Raw genomic sequence first — 22,509 nt, forward strand, 5'->3', positions numbered from 1 at the left:
AAATATATCATGGTAAAGACTGTAAGGTAAAGACTGCTTACTTTTAACTGCACCAGTCTGGAGCTCACCTTAAAGACAAGCAATTTTCATACAAGCTTGGCTGGGCACAGGGCCCATGTTCACTCTTTTGAAAGCTTTGGCTGCTCTGTTGTTATTTTGTTTAGGGAGAAGTAAACAGTTCCTGTGAGTAATAATAGGGCTATCAGGTCTGCTCCTGAGGTCTGGCCAAAGCTAAAACCAATTATTTGACATGCAGAGGATTGGTAAAATAGCACCCCTGCTGTGAAATGTGCTTAATTTGAGAAATGCAATGGTGGCTGCGCATCATGTTTGTGTAGCTGAAAGGGAAAACATGAACACAGCAGAAAGCATGGGGTTGTAGTAAGCTTTATTAATATAATGCTGACAGATGAAGTCAGAATAGGGAGAGTGCATAGACCAGAATGCTGAAAGTGTCATGCACTCTCCCTGTGTAAACACCAAGATGCTCACAGAGCAGATGGCGTTCCCTAGAAAACAACTCAAAGGTTCTTTTGAATTATTTTATAGGAGCAACTTTAAAAATAAAATAAAATAATGTCCTGTCACTCCTCAAATCCAGTGAAAAGAAGCTTCATGGTAAAATAAATACAGCTTTGAGGACCGCCGCCTCCCCACGTCCAAGGATGTATTATGAGCAAAATGGGCATTATGTTTTGGGTCTCAGCAAATCTTCCCAAGGGAATCCAGTGAAAACTTCTAGGGAAGACATGTTCGTCTTTTGATTTCCTCAATAATTCCTTCTCTGCGAACATTTACCTGCAAGGCAGAAACATCAGTGAGCTACAAAACACTTGTCTCTCACTCCCTACCCCAGTGCACACGCCCCCAACAGCATACTGAAATATCCCCCAACACAATGGCTTAGTTTGTACAATATAGTCAGCCCAGCTATGCCATACTGGGCCATGCAACTGTGTGGGCTCCCAGAAGAGAGCATGCAGAGCCGCTTTGCTGCACCTCAACCCTTTGGCTTAGCCTGTCATCATGGTTAAGCTCTCTCTCTGCTCCCTAATCACCACCTATAGCCGTTTGACTTACTTTGACATGTGAATCAGGCCAGTGTATTCTGTGTTATAATAAACCACCCCTCTAGCTACCTTTTCCTCTATTAAATTGAATTTGCAATTTTTCTATCCCTTTAAAGTTGCAGATTGCTTGCAACTTGACGGCAGAAGGTTTATCAAGTCCTCAGCTGGATCCCTCATTTGCCATAATATTTGACACTATTCAAGTCTATATGCGCCTTGAATGACTACCTTTACATTGCTTTTTCTTGGATGTCACAGAATGGGGGGGGGGTGTTAGGCAGAGCCTTGCAAGATAAGATCTCCTGTGGTTTTGCAACTGTGTGTGAGAGAAATCCTAGACAGAGGTGGGGGGTGGGAGGGAGAAGCGGAAATCTGCCTTCCAAACAAAGTTGAAGCAAGTTTTGTTGCCTTTTCTTTTTCCCTCTCCTCCATGTCTCAGAGATCAATTAAAAGCAATGAAGAGATAACACCTCCTCACCCTGTCCTTCTTTGGAAACAGGTTTTGCCATGCTTAAACAATTTAAATGGCAAGTTCACAAGATAAGCCAAATTAGTCGTATTTCTTTGCTCTGTAGCTAAGAACTATTACTCCTCAAATGGAACATACACTCCACTTTCATACTGCAGTATTTCAAGAGCATGATTCACCTTGTCCTGCCCTATGAAATAGTCACTGGCAACACCACCAGTACAGGTGTAAGGAAGGCAGGATGGAAAAGTGGTCAGACAGACGAATTTGTGCATTTGGATGAAGTTAGTTGTGAGATTAAGCAAGAATGCATATGATTAATATATACTTTAAGTGTATAATATCTAGGTTCCCATATAGTTTGTATTCTCGAACTGTTAAGCAGTTCCCTTGACTTTCTGTTACCCAACATAGCTGCTGTGGCTGGCCAAACAAGATCAGGAAAGAAAAACAAACATTTGAATTATTGGGTTAGCAAGGAATGTATTGCTGTCTCCAAAATATATGTGGAACTGGCCTGAAAAACAAGTTGTAATTGCTTAAATTAGAATAAAGTGTGATGTACCTCATTCAATACAAAGGAGCCAGTAAGAGCTCCTTTATCTTTGGATTAGATAATTCACACCTTATTCTATACTTCTCTAATCTTACCACTTCTTATCTCCTGCCTTTGAAAGACTTAACTGAATAGCATCAGTGAGCCTGAGTAGTAGCAAACATCAAGAACACTAAATTTGACCCCAGGGCAGACCTGATAACACTTGAGAACCAGTGAGATAGTTGTTCTAATGCTGGAAAAGATTGAAATCTCTACTCCAGCCATATAGCTCAATGGGTGATAACTGGCCAGACACTGTCTCTCAGTTGAACTTATCTCACAGGATTGTTGAGAAGATAAAATGAAGTGGGGAGAACTATGTATACTACTTTGAGCTACTTGTAGAAAGGTATAATATAAATGTAATAAATGCATTTACGTTTGTGCAGATATAGTTTTATGTTGTGTGCAGAGCCCTTCTGGCTAATAAGACAAAGAAATTCAATTTTTATGAAATTACTCCTGCTTTTAGCTGGATATTAGTTATATTTCTACCCTCAGAGATTTTCTCTTTGCAAAAACCTAAGATGAAGAGCCATGAGTACCTCTTCTCTAGTAGATACATCTCGCAGTTTGACCACTCCATCATTTAGCTCTTGCTCTCCCAGGATGGCAACAAGAGGGATTCCTGTCTCCTCACAGTACTGCAACTGGTTCAGTAGTTTGGGATTCTTCTTATAAAGCACCTCTGCCTAAAAAGCAGAGAAAAAAAGTTAGTAGGCCAAGACAGAGTAACCTCCACTGTTCTTTGCAAGTAGGTTTCAAACCATGGTGTTGGGGGACCATTTAGAAAGCTTATCCAGGTTTTCTCAATGAAAAGAACACTGATTGTACATAGGCTTATCTAAAAAGAGGCTATTCATCATTCCCATTCCTCCCCAGCAATCTGGAAATGTATGTCTAATGTGTTTCCTGGGGCAAACTGTTAGCCCACTTGAAATTCAGTAGACTTGACCAATGACCCGTGTGAACCAATCATGACCCCATTCAAATATACCCAGAAGCTTCAACACATTGGCTTTCCATGGCAGTTTTAGGGGGTTCTTGGTAGGAGTAATGATGCAAATAATATTTCCTGATGATAGAAAGACTGAAGCCTGTTGTGCTATACACTTGCAACTGGCAGATGCCTCTAAATGCCAGGAATATATTGCAACCAACACCTAGATTCCCTTATTGCAGAACATAATGATCCTCATAATGCAAACTTAATTATACAAAGTCCAAGTCATCACCACTGCATGTTTCAGTTAAGGCTGCAGATCTAGCAGGATTTTACATTTTTTAAAAAACGAAGGGTATGTAATATAAATTTATCTAACTATTTTAGGATGAAGTATTAGGCTATTTAATTAACTACAGGGCAAATCACGCAGCTACATTGCCACAGCTAAGCACCTCCCCCAGGCCACACCCATCCTCAAATGCCTTTCTCTAGGTGTCTCATCCTTCGGAAGTGCCTTGAACTGCAATATTATTTTCTGCTGCTTGAATGGAGGGTGAATTGTGCATGGGTGTAGCCGGGGGGGGGGGGGCAACTGCCCCCCCAGTTCAAGTAAAACAATAGAAATATTTAACTGACCAATCACGTTGGTTCTGCCCCCCTAACAAAAGTCCTGCCCCCCCTTAACAAAAATCCTGGCTATGCCCATGTGAATGTGTGTAGGAAGGTCTGGTCCCCCCAGCTGTCAAACATACCCCTATTCCTATTATTCATTCCTGCCACATGACAAAGACAGAGGAATAGAAAGAACTCCCCTTCTCCCCACCCCCAATTCTATGACCCCTATTTTGGGCCCAACCCCTTATATACTGCATTTGCACCTTGATCCCAGAATCCCACAGCTCAGAAACAAGCTTTAGCCTCTCTTCAAGGAGTTTCTTCTGAGCAGACGCCACGAGCACCTGGGTCCCGGTTGTCCGGATCTTTTCCTCAGAAGCCTGAAGGTGGAGACAGAGGTTTGAAAAAGATACATAGAAGCACTCTAACAAGAGAATCCCAAAATTCGTGTATGCCAGACGATTTCAAGTAGTTACATGAGCTTATTGCACTGTGCAATAGACTATTGAACCATCCCAACAGTACTGCAGAACTATGCTACCCTTGGTACTACAGCAGGCAAACAGGTGCTGTTGTGCATTAGAGACAGATGTGTTTATAGCAAACCTGTAGATCAGGGGTGTCCAACCCATCAACCACGATCGACAGGTTGATCCCTGGATGATCCCCGGATCCTTATCTCTGCCCCACTCCCCCTCGGTCTTTCCCTGAATCGCGTTTAATGATCGTTCCTTTGTTGTCTCCTGTAGCGCTGCGTTCGTCTATTAGCAGCTGTGTTGTTGGTGAGCAATTTATTTTAATCCTGGACACTTACTATTTTAAAAAAGGTCAACAACTTTGGTCTGCCGCCCCTAAAAAAATGGGTAGATCACTGCCAGTCCCCCCCCCCCCCCAGGGAGTAGATCACAGTCTCTTGGGAGTTCGACATCCAACTACTTTATTCCAAACTTAAAAATGGAAAGCGTAATGCTGGTGGTCAACAGAAGAGGTTTAAAGACTGTCTCAAGGAAAATCTAAAAAAATGTAGTATAAACACTGACAACTGGGAAACACTGGCCTGCGAGCACTCCAGTTGGAGAACAGCCTTTACCAAACATAAGAGAAAATGTTCTATTTGTACATACCCTCAAAGAACTTCAAAAAGCTGGTGTGCAAGTGTAATGTATCCTCTGAACTGAATTACGTTTTTCACTTTGTATTTCCATGCAAAGTGATTTTGTGGAGAAGTTTATCCCTCTAAAGTTTTCTAGTTTGGGACTCTGTACCCTGGCATACAGAGTAACCTCTTCCACATTCTGTCTTTTCTAGAGAGTTTAAGCATACACATAACTCTATCCCCATTCCATTGAGACACTGATACAAATCTCATTTAGCCCCCACTCCCTTAAATACTTGTGTAAAGAAACTATGGGGTCAGCTTGGTATGTCTACAACTACGTTGTTCAGCTAAGCTCCAGTTCCTCCAATAATGGATATATTCCTCAACATTTTGGATGAGCAGGTACTCACATGACAACTTTAGTTGATGTAAAGCTCTTGAGAGTCACATGGCCACAGACTCCAAAACTGACAGAGCTTGTAGTTGTTTGTTGTGAGCTAACCAAACCTTGAGAAAGGGAAAAGCAAGCAGTCCTTACCGCCACTTTTTGTTCCATGATGGAGAAGATCCGTTCAATGCCAACGCTGAATCCAACACAAGGCACTTTCCGCCCCTTGGGGTCAAACATCCCTACTAGGCCATCATAGCGGCCACCTCCAGCTATGCTGCCCACACTAACAGACTCATCTGTTTGGTCACTTTGCTGGAGAACAGCCTCACAGATTACTCCAGTGTAGTAATCCAAGCCACGAGCCAGGCTCAGGTCAAAGGAAACCTGCAAAACAGGATCATAACCTCCTTAGCGGTCAGAAACACACAGGTGATTAGATAGACCAGGATTAGAATTGCACTGCCCTCACTCACTTGCTCCAAAATGCCGAAAATAGTCAAGTACTCAAACAGCAGCTTCATTTCTTCAAGGCCTTCCCTAGCCAGCTTGTTCTGTGACAGCTTTGGATCTTGGAGCAACTGCTCGATCAGACTCAGCCCACCTGCAGAAGTGATACATGTGGTACATATTATCCTCTGCAAAATATGCATCAGGACCGACAGAAAACTATCTCCTGCCAACCCAGCTCAACAGTTCTTTCTCACTTCTCTCATCTGATGTAGTTGTATCTGTTTTAATATGGCGATACTTAGGTTAATAGAATTTTGGACACTTTAAAGTTAAACCCAGACTCCTTTCCCCATCAGTTAAGTGCTTTAGCCTCAATTGCCAGGACTCTCCAGAGGGGGTGATGAGGCTGACCACCCCTCTGGTATTTCAGACTATGTGCTGAGTCAGACATGATGACCTTACAGGAAAATACAATGGCTTGTGTGCTTTTTGCTTCCAGACTTTGGATTGTGCTTCTCTTTTGATCAGTATGGAGATATACTTCCCTTCTCCCTGCAATGTGTCCATGGAAATACAAGAGAATAAACAGCATCATTTCCTGTTCTCTGTCCCTCCCCCACTCAGTCATGTATGCATTGGTGCTAACACAACATCCCTTTCTGTGTCACAGAGATTAAACACTATCTTGAACAGCAGCTAGATGGATTGCATGAGCATGAGATCCCAAGCCCACATGCCTCAGAATAAGAATGACAAAGCTTTCCTTTTTCATACTCACCCCTAAGCTGAACATATTCACCAATATGATCTGCAATCCCTGGCGAGAGACCCTTCTCTCCAACCATCTCACTTCTCACATCATCCCAAGCCATCTGTGTACAGAATTAGAGTTATATGGTCTCTTAATGTTTAAACAAGTCATTTATCCAGTTTTTTTAAACCACTTATAAGAGCCTTATAAGAAGCATTTTCCTTGTCTCATTTCTATTCTGATTCCATGGGACTTCTCTCCATATTTCAAACCCCTATTGACTACAAATGAGAAAATCATCTTCAGAACATTCTACACAGTCCCTGAAGGGTGGTGTGCAATATAAAAGCAACAGCATTACTGCAGAAAAAGTGCCTCATTTGATGGGAGATACACATAAGACATGTTCAGGCATTTGCTATAGTGAGTATAGGGCCAGGAGTATATATACAAGCTCTGCCTCAAAACATGCACTCCCCTCCCCTCCCCTCCCCAGTCCCTGACCTTCCTTATGTTGCACAGGGAAGGTGTGCCTAGAGCTTCTACTTGCAATCAGGGATCCTGATATAGCAAGATCCTTCATCACACAAAACTGTTGAGAGCAGGGCTTCCCTGCTCCTAGGTAAAGGTAAAGGTAAAGGTAAAGGTAAAGGTACCCCTGCCCGTACGGGCCAGTCTTGACAGACTCTGGGGTTGTGTGCCCATCTCACTTAAGAGGCCAGGGGCCAGCGCTGTCCGGAGACACTTCCGGGTCACGTGGCCAGCGTGACATCGCTGCTCTGGCCAGAGCCAGAGCCAGAGCCAGAGCCGCACACGGAAACGCCGTTTACCTTCCCGCTGGTAAGCGGTCCCTATTTATCTACTTGCACCCGGAGGTGCTTTCGAACTGCTAGGTTGGCAGGCGCTGGGACTGAGCAGCGGGAGCGCACCCCGCCGCAGGGATTCGAACCGCCGACCTTTCGATCGGCAAGCCCTAGGCGCTGAGGCTTTAACCCACAGTGCCACCTGCGTCCCTGGGGATCCTGATATAGCAAGATCCTTCATCACACAAAACTGTTGAGAGCAGGGCTTCCCTGCTCCTACCCACACTTAATTTTGCATTAATTTGAAAAAAAAGGAGCAGGGAAAGCAAAATATTGTTGTGGTGCAAATTAACTAGACACCTGGGATTTGTGATACACGTACTGGAACCTATCCTTTCCACAGGAAACAATTCAAAAATGAAATAATGTTAGCATTCTGCCTTGGCCTTATTAAGTGTGTACTATTGCATGCTCCGGCAGGAAGGTAAACGGCGCTTCTGTGTGCTGCTCTGGTTCGCCAGAAGCGGCTTAGTCATGCTGGCCACATGACCCGGAAGCTGTACGCCGGCTCCCTCGGCCAATAAAGCGAGATGAGCGCCACAACCCCAGAGTTGGTCATGACTGGACCTAATGGTCAGGGGTCCCTTTACCTTTTTATTGCATGTGGAACTCTGTGTGCTAACCTGGGTCTGCCATATTTGAATGACAGCCCTTTGAAGAGGTAAATAGTGTGATGTGGCAATCTAAGCATTTCAATAGGACAAAAACAGATCCACAAACTGAGCAGTTAAGTTAAGAAGTCAAGGTAATCATTACTCATTACTCCCAGCATGTGGGATCTTAAGAAGACATAAAGAGTAACTTTAAACTGCGGACGTCTCAAGTTGTCATGAAATACTAGACTAATGTTAATGGAGCAATTAAAAGAGTAATTATAGAATGAGTGTTGATCTGAAAACTTTTATTATACCAAGATATAAACAGTAGCTATTGCAAAATATTAGTCTGCAAGATATGAGCACTGATAAGCACCTTATTTCCGAGGGTTAAAAAAGAAAAACCCTCAAGGTCAGCCTAATGGGAAATTGTCCACTGATCCCAGTTGCAGGATCGTGCCAAAAAAACAGAAGCAAATAAAAAGTACCCCACTACCACTATGGCTCATGATTATGCATTTAGTTATGTAATATTGAATGTTATCTGTAAACTGTTCTATCCTGTTTCCTCTTTTCGTTTAAATGAATTCACAAAACAAGAACTTATACGCTGATCACTAATGAACCATGTGCTGTAGATATCACTGCAAACGTATTATGCTATTTTTGTGATATACAAATGGCATGAGAAGGCTTGGTCTATTTATTAGTAGATATTAGTAATATTCCTATGATCCTTGCTTATAAAACCCAATAAATTCCCCCCCCCCAAAGTTTTTCAAAAAACAAAAGCTCCACCTCCTGCATATGTGTCAACTTCTTCCGGACTTGACAGTTTCTCTGCCACTCATAAATAGCAATCCAGTATCAGTTTCATTCTCAAGGAGCAAGGTTTCAGAAAAGGGGTGAGGGGTAATATTCAATGCTGTACCCACAAGGAAAGTTCTTAGGAAGCCTTGAAGACCCTCTTTTCTCTGATTATCATAAGCGTTGGCTTCCTAGACCCAGCCAGCAGCCCCCAACAAACTGTAGTTCTGAGGGAGGACCAAAAACGTCTTCTGGTAGCCTTAGGTGCCCAACTTTTTCTTACTTTCTTTTTATCATACACTTTGATATTTTCCCTATGGTCACACCATGGGAAATGCAGTGGGATGTCAATGTCTTTCCATGTTTACCAAACACTTGAGCCACGGTAAAAACAGTATTTATTATCCTGATGTCCTTACCTTGTCTAGTTTGTCCACAGCAGAGCAGATGGACCGGAATTTGCTCTCTGGAACTCCACATACTGCAAACATCCCATCAAGGATACGACGGTCGTTGACCTGCAGGGAAATTGATTTTTTTTTTTCCAAGTAGCAATTCATGGTTCATGCTTCTGCATGTTATTACCTCTGAGGGGCAGGGGAAAGATGAGGCCATTGGATGGGCAGCTGCCTCTGGCTCACTTTCCTCCCTCAAGAAAGCTAAGTAAATATTTTTTTTTTGGGGGGGGGGAAGGTCCCTGAAATACTGTAACTGAAAACCAATAGGAGTTGGTATTGAAGTACTGAAACTGAAATCAATAGGAGATACATGTGCACATGTATCTTGTGGAAACATTATCTCACTCGTGGCAGAACTGAACACAGCCCTCTTCTTTCTTTCTACAGTATGGAGAAGACACCAGCATTGAGATAATTAGTAACAATCTAACTCTGAAATGGGCCTTTTCTGCAGTGGCTCCCACAGATCTCAGGAAGCCCAAATAATATACTTATTAAACGACGAAGACACAAGTAGATCCCTTGCAGTCGCTAGATACCTGATTAATGTCTTATTTCAAAAGAGGAGAAATGGATCACTGTATGACTCTGACAGCTTAGCTAAACTTAAGAACCATCAATAAGTGCCAGAACTAAGATGCATATCCCCCAAAATCTGAGGGATTTGAATTGCGGTTTACATAGAGGGAGCTTATTGTGTATAGTGTTTATTTAATTGAAGTAAAATTGGTTTTATATGGGTGTTTTAACTTGGAACTGTGTAAATTGTATTGTTTATGGATAAATTTTGATGTATTGTTTTAGATATGGGCCAATGGCCGTAATAAAGCAAACTAACTAACTAACTGCAGTGGCTCCCTGCTTGTGGGATGCTCTCCCCAGGAAGACTCATTACGTATCTTTAGGCACCAGGCAAAAACATTCCTCTTCTCCCATGCCTTTGGCTAATTAAACAATCTATGGCCTATCAATGGTCTGTCTATAGTCTGTCAAGGTATATATACAATGTAAGTGATTTATGTTTGCTAGGACAATTCTGGTAAGGGAGCTGCAAATACAAATAAGGAAAAAGCAGCAAAAGCTGGGGAAATAAATTATTTCTAATCAAATTTGAGGAAGCACAATGAATATATACTGAAAAATTAAGACAAAACCAACTGTGTTTCTCATTTTATGTTCACAGCAAAGGACAAGATTAAATAAATAGAATAGTATTTTGTGTACATTCTGGATAAAACTGCTCTAGATTTCTAGACTTGTTCTCACCTTGATAACAAATGCTCCTATTTGTAGGGCACTCAGGATCTCATGAATAATCTTCAGGCATTCTGCATCAGGAATCATGGGGTCATACTGGCCAGCAATGTCAAAATCCTGGGGCACAAATTGCAGATGTGAAAACCCTTAAAGCATAAAGCATCCAACTGAGTGACAGATACATAGGTTGCTCGATACATAGTTCACATCTTCCCCAAGTCTTGACAGCACAGCAAGGCAGTTGTTGTTGTTTAAACCAATTTTAACATTGTATATTTATATTCTTGTAACCTGCCTTGGAACTCTATGGTGAAGGGCAGGTAAGAAATGTAAAAAATAATAGCAGCATGGATTGTCAGTCATTTGGGATTTGGAACAAGGCACACATTCAAGTATATTTAATCATATCAAGGTACCCACAAATATAAAAAGGTGCCAAAGATGATTAAAAAATGTTGAGGCAAATCAAGGCTGAGAAAGCACAGTGAATGTATGCAGACAAATTAAGACAAAATGTCAGTTAACTGCACTTTGGTTGCAGCCGGTAAACAAGCATGTAGGCACAGCAGTGTATTATTTATACAGTACCATTTATGAACATACAAAGCAGCTTATCAGCAGAAAGGAGATACAAGCCCAGTTTAGACATTGTGCCTGAACAGAGTATTACAACATGGGGTGAGGGGCTTGCTTGTTTGGCTCTGCTTGCTCCATCCCTAACTTTCCTGCTGTGAGATTTCGTGGCTGAATGCACTTAAAAACAAAAGAACTGGAATCCGTAGAACTGCAATAAACTCTAGAATAAAGGAAATCTGGAGAGGAAACCAGAGACTGTGCTACAGGGAGTTTTCCACCTTCTCCCTCCAGGCAGTGATCTTTCCCTTATTTCTGTAAGGCAGCCCTTCCCTCCATTCCTGAAGCAGCTGATCCGTCAGTCAACAGCCTAGCCACTATAGCGACTACATCTTTTTAGGCAGCTGTTCCAGGTCCTCCTATAGTTGTCAGTCAAAATGAAAACAATTACTTATGTGTCCCACTACCTTTAAGGTATTTTCATCAGGCTTTCACTGAATCAAGGGCAGTATTCCTGTAGAAAAAGGGCAGGGGGGTTGAGGATAACTACAAAACACTTTGGGTGTTACATTACTGTTTTTTAAGCTCTGGAAGCAATTCAGGCATGAGAAAGACATGACAGCCAACTACAGGGGGAAATAGGAAAGGCACCAGCTGGGTCTGACTAGGAGAAGGAAGTAGAGCAAAAATGTTATATGCAGAATGAGAAGGGAGGAACGAGCAGGAAACCAATTAGAGCCATATATGCTTTAAGGCCATCCTACAGATACTCACACACTGGTAGAACTCTCTGTATCGGCCTTTTGTCATGGCTGGGTTGTCCCGCCTGTAGACCTTAGCAATATGGTAACGTTTAATATTGGTAATTTTGTTCATAGCCAGAAAACGAGCAAATGGAACCTGAGAAGAGAAGGCTAAGGAAAGCATCTAAAATCCTAATGTATATAATTCAACCTATACTACTGGATGCATTTGATCTAGTGGGTTGAAATGAGTTGAAGAAATGACTTGGCATCTGCTAGATGACATCAGGAGGCAAAAAGAACAAGATGTGTAAATGAATAGAAGCAATGGTGTATTCACTTTTGAAAAGCTTATACTTATTTAAATGAGGCACACCATTTTTAAAAAAAAATGCAAATACTCCTAAAAATTGAGAGCAACAATGGTTCCTGTGATTCAGCATCAACTGTGACCTCCTCTTTCAAAAAATAGGATTGTACAAAACCTGCTAGTCTGCATGACCCAACGTACACCTATTACCTCAATTTTTACACATCGTTGTCTGTTTCTATGCTTGTGACAAAGTGACAAACAAAAAATTTGTGTGTTTTTTAAAAAGAACTGTGCCATCAAAATGATGTTCCAAAAGTTTCTGAATCTACTCAGAGTAAGTGCAGATGTTCCTCGTCTGTTGAAGAGCAGTTTTCTGCCCAAGCTAGGAGCATGGGATTTAAGGATACAGTTAAATCATAGCGAAGAGATAGGAGCTCTCCTCCCTGATCTTTCAGATCATAGATCAGCTTGGAATCTTCTCCATACTTCCCTGTCAAAGTTTCCTAAAAAGTAAGGGATGGGAGAGGGGATAGAAAAAATAAAATAAATCAAAGGCAAGTAAAGAATTATGGTAAGCAATAGGTTTTTATAGGGCAAAACAAATGCATATTCAGGCAAATTTGCTCTTATATATTTTTTTATATAAAATATTTATTAAAATTTTGCATAATAAAACAAGTATTCAACATAGACATTTAAACACAATAAAAGACATAACAGAAAAAACAAACAGAAAAAACATAAAAATCTAGTTTTTTACTAACCATCTTCATAACCCTCTTTCCTGACTTCCTCACATCTCCCTTTTCTGCGTTCCCCTTTACACAATCAAATTCAGCAATTCCTTACCCTCTTTCCGATCTTATTTAGTATTATACATTTCAACCTATTATGTCTTTGGTTTTCCTTTCCTTTTAAATCCATTTATCACCTGTTCTTTATAACTTAATCCCTTATATCATTTATTTAGCTTCGACATAATTTTACTCTGGTCATGCCCTTTTTTCTTAAAACTTTTTTGCATATTTCTTTTTACCATGTCACTGATGCCATATTATCTTTATATCCAACATCATTTTAACATTCAAACATTTTACAATGTTTTTGGAGATATTCTTTGAACTTCCAGTCCTCTTCCACCGACTCTTCTCCCAGGTCTCGGATTCTGCCAGTCATTTCTGCCAATTCCATATAGTCTATCACTTGCACCTGCCATTCTTCCAGAGTGGGCAAATCTTGTGTCTTCCAATACTTTGCGATAAGTATTCTTGCTGCGGTTGTTGCATACATAAAAAATGTTCTATCTTTCTTTAACACCAATTGGCCGACAATGCCCAGAAGGAAGGCCTCTGGTTTCTTGGGGAAGGTATATTTAAATACCTTTTTTAGTTCATTATAGATCATTTCCCAGAAAGCCCTAACCCTTGGGCATGTCCACCAAAGGTGAAAGAATGTTCCCTCAGTTTCTTTACATTTCCAACATTTATTGTCAGGCAGGTGATACAATTTTTGCTAGCTTGACTGGGGTCATGTACCACCTATAAATCATTTTCATAATGTTCTCTCTTAAGGCATTACATGCCATGAACTTCATACCGGTGGTCCACAACTTTTCCCAGTCAGCAAACATAATGTTATGACCTATGTCCTGTGCCCATCTAATCATAGCTGATTTAACTGTTTCATCCTGAGTATTCCATTTCAGCAGCAAATTATACATTCTTGAAAGAATCTTAGTTTTCGGTTCTAACAATTCTGTTTCTAGTTTCGATTTTTCCACCTGGAAGCCTACTTTTTTATCCAAGTTAAAGGCCTCTCTAATTTGATAGTAATGTAACCAATCTCGCACTTTGTCTTTTAGTTTCTCAAAACTCTGCAGTCTCAATGTATCTCGATCTTGTTCTAATATCTCCCAATATTTCGGCCACCTGGCCTCCATATTGAGTTTTTTCAAAGCCTTAGCCTCCATAGGTGATAACCACCTTGGGGTCTTGTTTTCCAATAAGTCTTTATATCTTGTCCAGACATTAAACACAGCTTTCTTCACAATATGGTTTTTGAATGCTCTATTAGCTTTTACCTTGTCGTACCACAAGTATGCATGCCACCCAAAAGCATTGTTGAACCCTTCCAAATCCAAAATGTCGGTGTTTTCAAGAAGTAGCCAGTCTTTCAACCAGCAGAATGCTGCTGATTCATAATACAGCTTTATGTCCAGCAGGGCAACCCCCCCCCTTTCTTTAGCATCAGTCAATATTTTAAATTTTATTTTGGGCTTTTTGCCCTGCCAGACAAATTTAGAAATATCTCTTTGCCACCTCTTGAAACAGTCCATCTTGTCCACAATTTGCAAAGTTTGAAACAAAAACAACATTTTTGGCAATACATTCATCTTTATAGCAGCGATCTGACCCAACAAGGAAAGCTTCAATTTTGACCAAATTTCTAGATCTTTCTTAACTTCTACCCAACATTTCTCATAATTATCTTTAAATAAGTTCAAATTTTTAGCCGCCATGTTAATCCCTAGGTATTTCACTTTCACTTGCTCTTATAAAGCCGTAAGGTGCATGGGGAGGGACCTTAATAAAACCTATATTCTTTCCACCCAACTTTTCTTCTTCCCTATGAAAATGCCCCTTACAAATTGTATATAACAAAAACCAACACAATAATAAACTAAAAAAATGTAAAACTGACACTGCAATCCTATACATACCTAGTCAGAAGTCTCACTGGGTTCAGTGTGACATTCCTGAGGTGTAGGACTGCAGCCTAAGTGTAGGAAGTAATTCCACAGGAAGGAAATTCAGTGTGACACTGGCTCTTTAAAACATTTCTTTATTTCCCCTTCTGGTGTTATTATGTTTTAGAACTTGAAATCTATGTCTGACTTCTGGACTAACGTTTGACGCTTCTACCAGTACCTTTCCTCAGTTGCCCTATTCCCCCTGCTGCCCCATTCTCACCTTTAGTTCAAATACTGGAGTATCTATTGTCTCAGCTCCATGGCGTTTGAAGCAATCAATGATGACGCTGAAGACTCTGTCTCTGATTGCCATCTGCTTGGGACTGTAATCCCGGGTACCCTGAAAGTCCAGAACAGAAAACAACTTGATGGACTTCTGTTCCATGGAACGCATGCTATGTTCAGGCAAAGTGAACAGAGAAGGTAGGCAAAGTGGTGCACCATTTTCAGCACTCAGTAATGGGAAGAAATTCCATGACAACTCTTCTAGAACATGGTGCTGGTAGGATCTTACCTGGGCAGAAAGGCAAAAGAATTTGTGGTTTAAGAAAAGGTTTTAAAGTTATGACTTTGCCCTAGGACTCCCCACCCCAAAACAGGGTCATCTACCACCAATGGCCCTAAGGGGAGGATCCTCATGAATATTATATTTTTATTTTCCTTATAAGCTGCCTTGCTTTTTGTCCTCCTGACAAGGCAGCCAAAATCTAAACAGTTATCAGTCAGAAGGAAGAAGGCTGACTGTTCTAGGGTGGAAGACCTACATGTGGAGGTCTATTCCTGATAAGAATGCAAATAAGCAATTTGACATGCTTGTAAGCCACCTTGTATATATTTTGAAAAAGTTGAGATGCTTAATCAAACTATAAAATCAACACTAAAGCGCAGGTAACTCATATATAAAACCAGCAAAGCTTTAAAACAACTATATATTATATAGTCTAAATTAATTAAAAATAGTCTGCTAACTATTTTTCTGCAGTCTGCATTGGGGTTTTATGATGCTGTGATCAGCAATTGTTTTCCTTCCTGCAGGTTTAAAATGTCATTGTTTTTATTTTAATAATTTAGAATCTTAAAATCTTATACTGTTACATGTTACAGTTGAGGTTGCAATCTGTTTCGTGAGGGTAAATATCTAAACAGTTATCAAAGGCAAAGGAACATTGCCAAACATTGGAATTCCAAGTGGAAGTGGAATTCAACATAAAGTTTTCAAGCTTCAAAACCTAAAAAGCCAACTAAGCTAACAAACAAATTAACAAGGAAAACTAGCTCTTACCTTTACTACATTCTACATGATTTTTTATATTGAGCTGGGGTTTAAATGTGGCTGCTTGTGATCGTATCCAGATCCAGATCTTACCAACCCAGTTCTGACCTAGCAATTGCCATACTGTACTAGCCTGTTACAACCAAAACAAGGAAGAGGCTTGTGGCACAGTAGGCAGGGATAGACAAGCTTCAGACCTGATGTACCGACTTTTTAAAAACTAGAACCTTAAGTTCCACCAACCAGAAACAAAATGATGGCTCTGAACACTTAGAACGAAGGGCCAGGATGTCTCTGAGCTAGTCTAGTGTGCGCCTACACACAATCATGCTGAACTTCAGTCTTTTTTTTCAGAACCCAGTGTGGAAAAACAGTATTTATGAAGCAGTGTGTTATTTGTGCAAGAGCATCCTCTAGTGGCTGCAAGATTTTAGGAATTGGAAGATTGGCTGGAAGATTGTTAGGAATTTCTGTAAAGCGTTTTTTTTGTCAGTGGAGAGTAGAACATATTGGAAAGGATTAACTCATCTTCTGGTAGGCATAGTTTTATAAAAACTATGGTAGTGGCCAGCTGGAACAGGAGGGAACCTTCCTCCCAGGTGGTAGCCATAACTTTTAAAAAGTAACCAATTTCAATAAAGAAGAATACTGCATATAAGGAAAAGGAAACCTCTTGACTGGAGCACTCAAGAAACGAATGTAACAAAGCAGTACCCACCAGAAGGTGGGAGGAGAACCCTGTGACAGAACCTGCTGGAGCAACCTCCTGCCAAAGGATGTTTCTGCAGAGATGAACTAGTCTACCTTAGAATGCCTGATGAACATGGCTGGATGGGATCAGGCTGCCTCTGATTTACGCAGATAAATTTATGCAGTGTGGCAGTCATATAGAACTGCTGTGGTCACTGCCCCCTCAGAGAGATGTCAGTGGGCAGAATCTGGGATCTGGCATGATAAAGCTGTGCAATAACTACCTCTGGAGGGGATGGCATGACTTGGTCTGGAAATACCCTTTCTCTCAGTGTGTTCCATTCAACCTCCTGACATGGAGCTGGAACCCATCCAGATTTGAGTGGAGAATAAAAAGAAGCCAACAGTAAATCCAAAGAAACAAGTTCAATGTCTTCTAGATTAGTTGGTAACACCCTTTCCTCAAAGTCTTTGTGCTGTTCAAGTGCAGCGTTTATCAAAATGAGAATGGTGGTTCCTGTTCCAAAACATATTGGAAAAACAGGATGTTGGGGAATTGCGAAACAGTTAAGACAAAGCCTTAAAAACTTATCCTTTGAAAAGTGGAAAAATGAAACCATACTAGCAGCTCAGATTATAAAGTGAAATGTAACTTTTTCAAAAATGCAAGATTTTTTTAAAAGGCTAGGTAAATAAATAAATAAATGAATAAGTCTTCCACATGCACCAAAAACCCACAAAAAATGGAAGCTGAGGTGTTGATGTAACAAGGCCCTCTTCCAAGCAGCCATCTGGTACACTTTCCTTGATAGGAACACATGGAATACAATCTGAAGGATCAGGGAGGTATATATGAAAGGCAATCCTTCAGGTAGTCTAGTCCCAAGATGATAAAATCAAACCAGGGCTCAGAATCGGAAGCAGACTGGGAGCCAGTGAATCTGATAAAGCACTAGCATAATACAGTGGTGCCCCGCAAGACGAACGCCTCGCAAGACAGAAAACCCGCTAGACGAAAGGGTTTTCCGTTTTGGAGGTGCTTCGCAAAACGAATTTCCCTATGGGCTTGCTTCGCAAGACAAAAATGTCTTGCGAGTTCCTGCGGGTTTTCCCCCCTTTCCCCCCCTTTCCCTAAGCCGCTAAGCCGCTTATCAGCTGATCCGCTGATAAGCCGCTTAACAGCTGATCGCTAAAAGCCGCTAAACCGCTAATCCGCTAAGCTGTCAATGGGCTTGCTTCGCAAGACGAAAAAACCGCTATATGAAGAGCCTCACGGAACGGATTAATTTCGTCTTGCGAGGCACCACTGTATAATGAAAATGTCCTGTCCCAGTTATCTTGCAGTCCTGTTTAGGATCAACAAGAGTTCCCCAACCATAATTAAGGGCAGTACCACAAACAATGCATTTTAACAGTCTAATGAGAAGGTTGCTATCTCCACTCAGATATGGTTGCCGAAGGGTATAACAGCTGAAGTGGATGGAATTTGTCTAATGATTGTGCTGGATCAATAAACACCCAGATTGTGAACATGATCCTTTAGGACAGGAATGGGAAACCTGTGGTTGCTGGACTCCACAACTCCCATCGGCCCCAATCTGCATGGCCTACAATGATGGGAGTTGTAGTACAAGAACATCAGGAGAGCCATAGTTCCATATCTCTGCTTAAACAGAGATATACCTGGAAGAAGGCCGGTGCAGATTTTCTTCAAGGCCAACACTTCCCAATTGTCTATTTCAACCAGGGGCAAAACTAGGCTTTATTTCATCCAGGTCAAAGACCGAGTTGGCACCTTCCACCCGCATTTCCATACAACCACCCACACAGGATGGGAGCCTCAATGACGCCCTTCTGGAGGCTTCACCTGGGGCAAGAACCTGGATAGCCCCCCGCCCCGTAAGCCACAGCACTGATTCCAACAACGTATGGTCTTTGAAGATAAAGTGGCCACTCAGTACTACATGCAAGTTAGGATCCCACTGTTTGGTAAGAACTGCACAAGCAGGAAGATTACAACATAAGTCCCCTTGCACTGGTGCAATGCAGCTAATTACTATGCTAAACCTCTGAACTCATTTAGAATTTGGTGCAGCAGTGCAAAGTATTTGTTATATGCAGCTAAAGTAGCCCAGCTGCACTGGGAAAGGGCGGAATTGGGTAGGAAAGTTATTTTGGTGAGAGAGGGAGAAATGGCCAGTTTAGTCAGTGTTCTATTCGTTATTCCTGGATCCGGTCTGCATCTTGCACCAGCACAGCAAAGCACATTGAAACATGAATGGGATAGCATTGCTAGTAGCAAATCACAGCACCCTTGACATATAAGCTGCAGCAGGAGATGCACTTCAGTCATCAGGTCACTGTTCCCAATTAATGAAACCATAGGGTTAAAAGCTGTCATTGGCAAGTTAATCAACTATACAGTAACTAGTCTATTCCTAAACTGGACTGCAAATTACTTATTTATTTTTATTTGAAAGAAGAATGCACTAGTGGAATGTAATTTAATCCTCCTCTCTTCTGTAGTGCCCCCCCCCCCAGTCCTCAAAATCACCTCTGGGAGGTTGGTGGGCTCTGGAGAAGATTTTGGGAGGGCATGGGGCAGAGGGGAGGAAATGGAAGTGCCAGTGAGCTCTACTGGCACTGCTTTGTATGCAATCCATAGTGGAAAGCTTGATGTGGAAATCAACCCAATGTGCAACACCTGCAAAAAGGTCAAATTTCATGTTAGGAATGATTGGAAAGGGATTGGAAATAAGCCTGCCAATATCAGAATACTGTTGTATGAATCTACAGTAAGATCACATTTGGAATATTGTGTACAGTTCTGGTTACCTCAACTCAAATAGTAAAGATGGAAAAGACTGAGAAAAGCTATAACACCTTGTAGGGACATTTATGGAGCATCGGGTCTGTGTCCTTTCATATTTCCTATATTGCTGGAGGCTTCAAAGAAAACTGATCCCAGTTTGAGTATATAGGACTCCACAGTGAGGGGTGCAGCCTGAGGAAGGAGGGCAGCTTGGGGTGTATAAAAAAAGGCCAGATACAAGAGGACTGAAATGCTGCATTCAATTCACAGAATTTAGGTTCCGCACCCCTGCTATGTACATTTACCAGACAACAAGACCCACAGAAGAGAGTGGGGCTCACTTCTGAATACACACCTAGAATTTGCAGGGGTAGGAGCAACAAATAAACCCCCTATAGTTTCACTGAGAGAAAGAAATGTTACTATTCCAGGAGGACATGACTTGAGCCATCAGAATGGAAATCACAAGACAGTCTTCCTAAACCCTCGTAAGCTTTCATTTGCATAAAAAGTGTGCACACTTGAGAAAATGAGAGTGTACTGTACATGAAGGAATTCTGCTCTGCTTATCACAGTACAGGTGGGGCTAAAAGGTTTACCTTTGGTGTCTTGAGGACAAACTTAGGTCTGTCTTCTTCAGGGCATATTTTTGCCTTCATGTCCAACAGCTTTGCCACCTGCTCTGCAATCTGAAAGGTAACATTTTTTAATCAATCCAAGTTACACAGCTTTTATCTACTTTGTATTTATACAATAGCTTTACTTAAGTAAGTTTAGTAATGGGTAATACTCTAATCCTGATACCATCCTCAATCCATTAAAACTCACCAATAATGGCAAATCCTGCGGTGGGTGAAGCCTCTCTCCTACGCTCATTTTACGAAATACAAATCTTTCAGCATAAGATGGCTTTAAAACAGTTTGGATCCATTTACAAATCGTTTATTTTAATTGATGTGTGTTAGAACTCACTTGTTAAAGAGAGAGAGAGAGGAAGGAGAAAGGAAAACAGAGGAAAACTCTCCTTCCTTGGAGGCTTTTAAGCATCTGTCACGGATGCTTTAGCCAAGATTCCTGCAATGCAGGGGGTTGGACTAGATGACACCTGGGGGACCCCTTCCCACTCTAAAATTCTATGCTAAATTAGGTCTATTAATTTTGACATGTCCAGTCTGAGACCTTGTCAGGGAAAAACATAGAATAATAATAGTAAGGTCCCCGTTTCCTAATTACATATACAGTATGTGTATATATTTATCCTGTAGAAATCCATCTTTTTCGCCCCCGATAACGACTTGCGCGGAAACCTCTGGGTCGCTTCTTCCAGGCTGTTAGCGAAACGAGACCCCTTGGCAGCGCCTCGGGGGCCTCCCCGCCCGCGCCCCAAATGACAGGCCCAGGCAAGAAGGAGGCGGAGGCGGCGGCCGCTCTTCCCCTCAGCCTCTGCCGGGGGCGCCGCCCGCCCACCCGCCCCGCCTCACCTCCTCCTGGGGGGCCTTGTCCTGCTTCAGGCGCCGCACCAAGTCGGCCTGCTTCCTCAGCGACTCCTCCTCAGCCATGGCCGCCGCCGCCGCCGCCCGCCTAGCTCAGCGGCTGAAGGGGAAAAGGGGCCGCCGGCGCCTCGGTTCCTCCGCGCTCGCTACCTCAGCGCCTCCGAGCATGCGCAGTCGCCTGTCTCGAGGCTGCGAGGGCCGCCCGCTCTTCAGGGGGCGGGGCATTCAGCCACGCGCAGGCCAGGCCCGCTTCTGAGCATGCGCACTGGCTCGCGCCGATGCCGCGAGAGCTGCCCGCACTTCAGTCTTCGGCTGGCGTCCGGGAGGCTGATGCAAGACGGGCTCGGAATGGCAGGAGGAGGAGAGGGGCAGGGCGGGAAATGAAAGAATGAGAGAGAGGAAGTGACGCGAATGACACTTTGTTTACATGTCCCCTTCTCTGAAGCCATGTGCATATATTTAGCTCCCAAGTCTGACATCAGAAATGGCTGTGTGTGTGTGTTTAAACAGGGAGGGGACATTTCAGCCTTCCAGGATACTCGGGCAATAAAAATAAAAAATATTTCCTTAGAACATTTGGAACCCCTCTCTTCAGCCAAAAAAGGCCCCCAAAGTGGAATTACCATATCGATAAAAACAAGACTTTTTCTGCCTGCAGGCTTTATAAAACTCCCCAAAACCATATGCAACATACAAGGGGAAAGGAGGAAAGTGGTTAATATTAAAATATCCCTTATTTGGGAAACGATACTAAAAGGAAGACTGCAACTCTGAAACTGCAGAATTCATTGAGAGGTTTGCTTGTGGGACTGAGGGTTGCATGCTCACTAATGCTTACTCAAAATGAGACCTGTTGAGTCATGTTCATTAATTTCTGGTCTGGTAGAACTTCATTCAGAAATCGGAACCGAGACCTGCTTACTGTCAGGATGCCTGTGTTATCAACAACTGTTACATTAATAATAGTAGTAATAATAAATCACATAATTATCACTATTGCTGAATTTTCCCACTTAGTTTCCCTCAGACCTGTAACTCAGCATTTCAAACATATGAATTGTAATGCACTCCAATAAAGCTTAAATAATAAATGTCATAGTTTCTAAAGTGCTGCAAGACTGCTAATTTTGTTGCAACAAGCTAACACCACTAGCTATATGGAAAATATCTTCCAACTGAGTCTTGTATTTAACTATGCAATCCTATGCACGTCTGCTTGGATTCAAAATCCCACTGGGCTCAGAGGAACCACTCCTAGGCAGTTGTGTACAAAGTTGCTGACTAACACTGTGATCTTACACATGTGTATGTCAGTGTTTCCAGTGCAACTATTGCAGAGGTCGCATGACCAGATGATATAATTTGTTATGATTGTATGTGTGGGAACGGAAGGTTGTAAAACTTCTGTTCTTTGTTCTTCTCTCTCAGAGAGGATGATTGTGTGAGATGCAGCTTGCACTGCTAGTTATGTTCTTTTACTTAATTTGGTGTAA

General features: G+C 42.0%; 1 protein-coding gene and 1 long non-coding RNA gene across 2 annotated transcripts in view; both read right to left on the reverse strand.

The window, feature by feature from the left end:
* Positions 1-371: 371 nt before the first annotated feature.
* HARS1 (histidyl-tRNA synthetase 1) overlaps positions 372-22,509 on the reverse strand; it is a 39,120-nt gene continuing 16,982 nt past the window's right edge. The window contains exons 1-13 of the mRNA XM_079983606.1: positions 21,005-21,189; positions 20,123-20,212; positions 14,969-15,088; positions 12,407-12,502; positions 11,718-11,843; positions 10,380-10,487; positions 9,075-9,173; positions 6,417-6,510; positions 5,662-5,789; positions 5,336-5,572; positions 3,962-4,078; positions 2,683-2,829; positions 372-798 (exon numbers count right to left, since the gene is read on the reverse strand). Of these exons, the coding sequence (XP_079839732.1) occupies positions 739-798; positions 2,683-2,829; positions 3,962-4,078; positions 5,336-5,572; positions 5,662-5,789; positions 6,417-6,510; positions 9,075-9,173; positions 10,380-10,487; positions 11,718-11,843; positions 12,407-12,502; positions 14,969-15,088; positions 20,123-20,212; positions 21,005-21,082 (1,500 nt within the window). The 5' untranslated portion in view covers positions 21,083-21,189 and the 3' untranslated portion in view covers positions 372-738. Of the gene's footprint in view, positions 799-2,682; positions 2,830-3,961; positions 4,079-5,335; positions 5,573-5,661; positions 5,790-6,416; positions 6,511-9,074; positions 9,174-10,379; positions 10,488-11,717; positions 11,844-12,406; positions 12,503-14,968; positions 15,089-20,122; positions 20,213-21,004 lie in introns of the transcript that reaches the window.
* LOC307220084 lies at positions 1,344-2,676 on the reverse strand. The gene is made up of 2 exons (XR_013840699.1): positions 1,608-2,676; positions 1,344-1,540 (listed from the first exon to the last, which is right to left on the reverse strand). It is a non-coding gene; the product is annotated as an uncharacterized lncRNA (long non-coding RNA).

The sequence above is a fragment of the Podarcis cretensis genome (genome assembly GCF_951804945.1).
Source record: "Podarcis cretensis genome assembly, chromosome: 7".
Taxonomy (NCBI): Eukaryota; Metazoa; Chordata; class Lepidosauria; order Squamata; family Lacertidae; genus Podarcis; species Podarcis cretensis.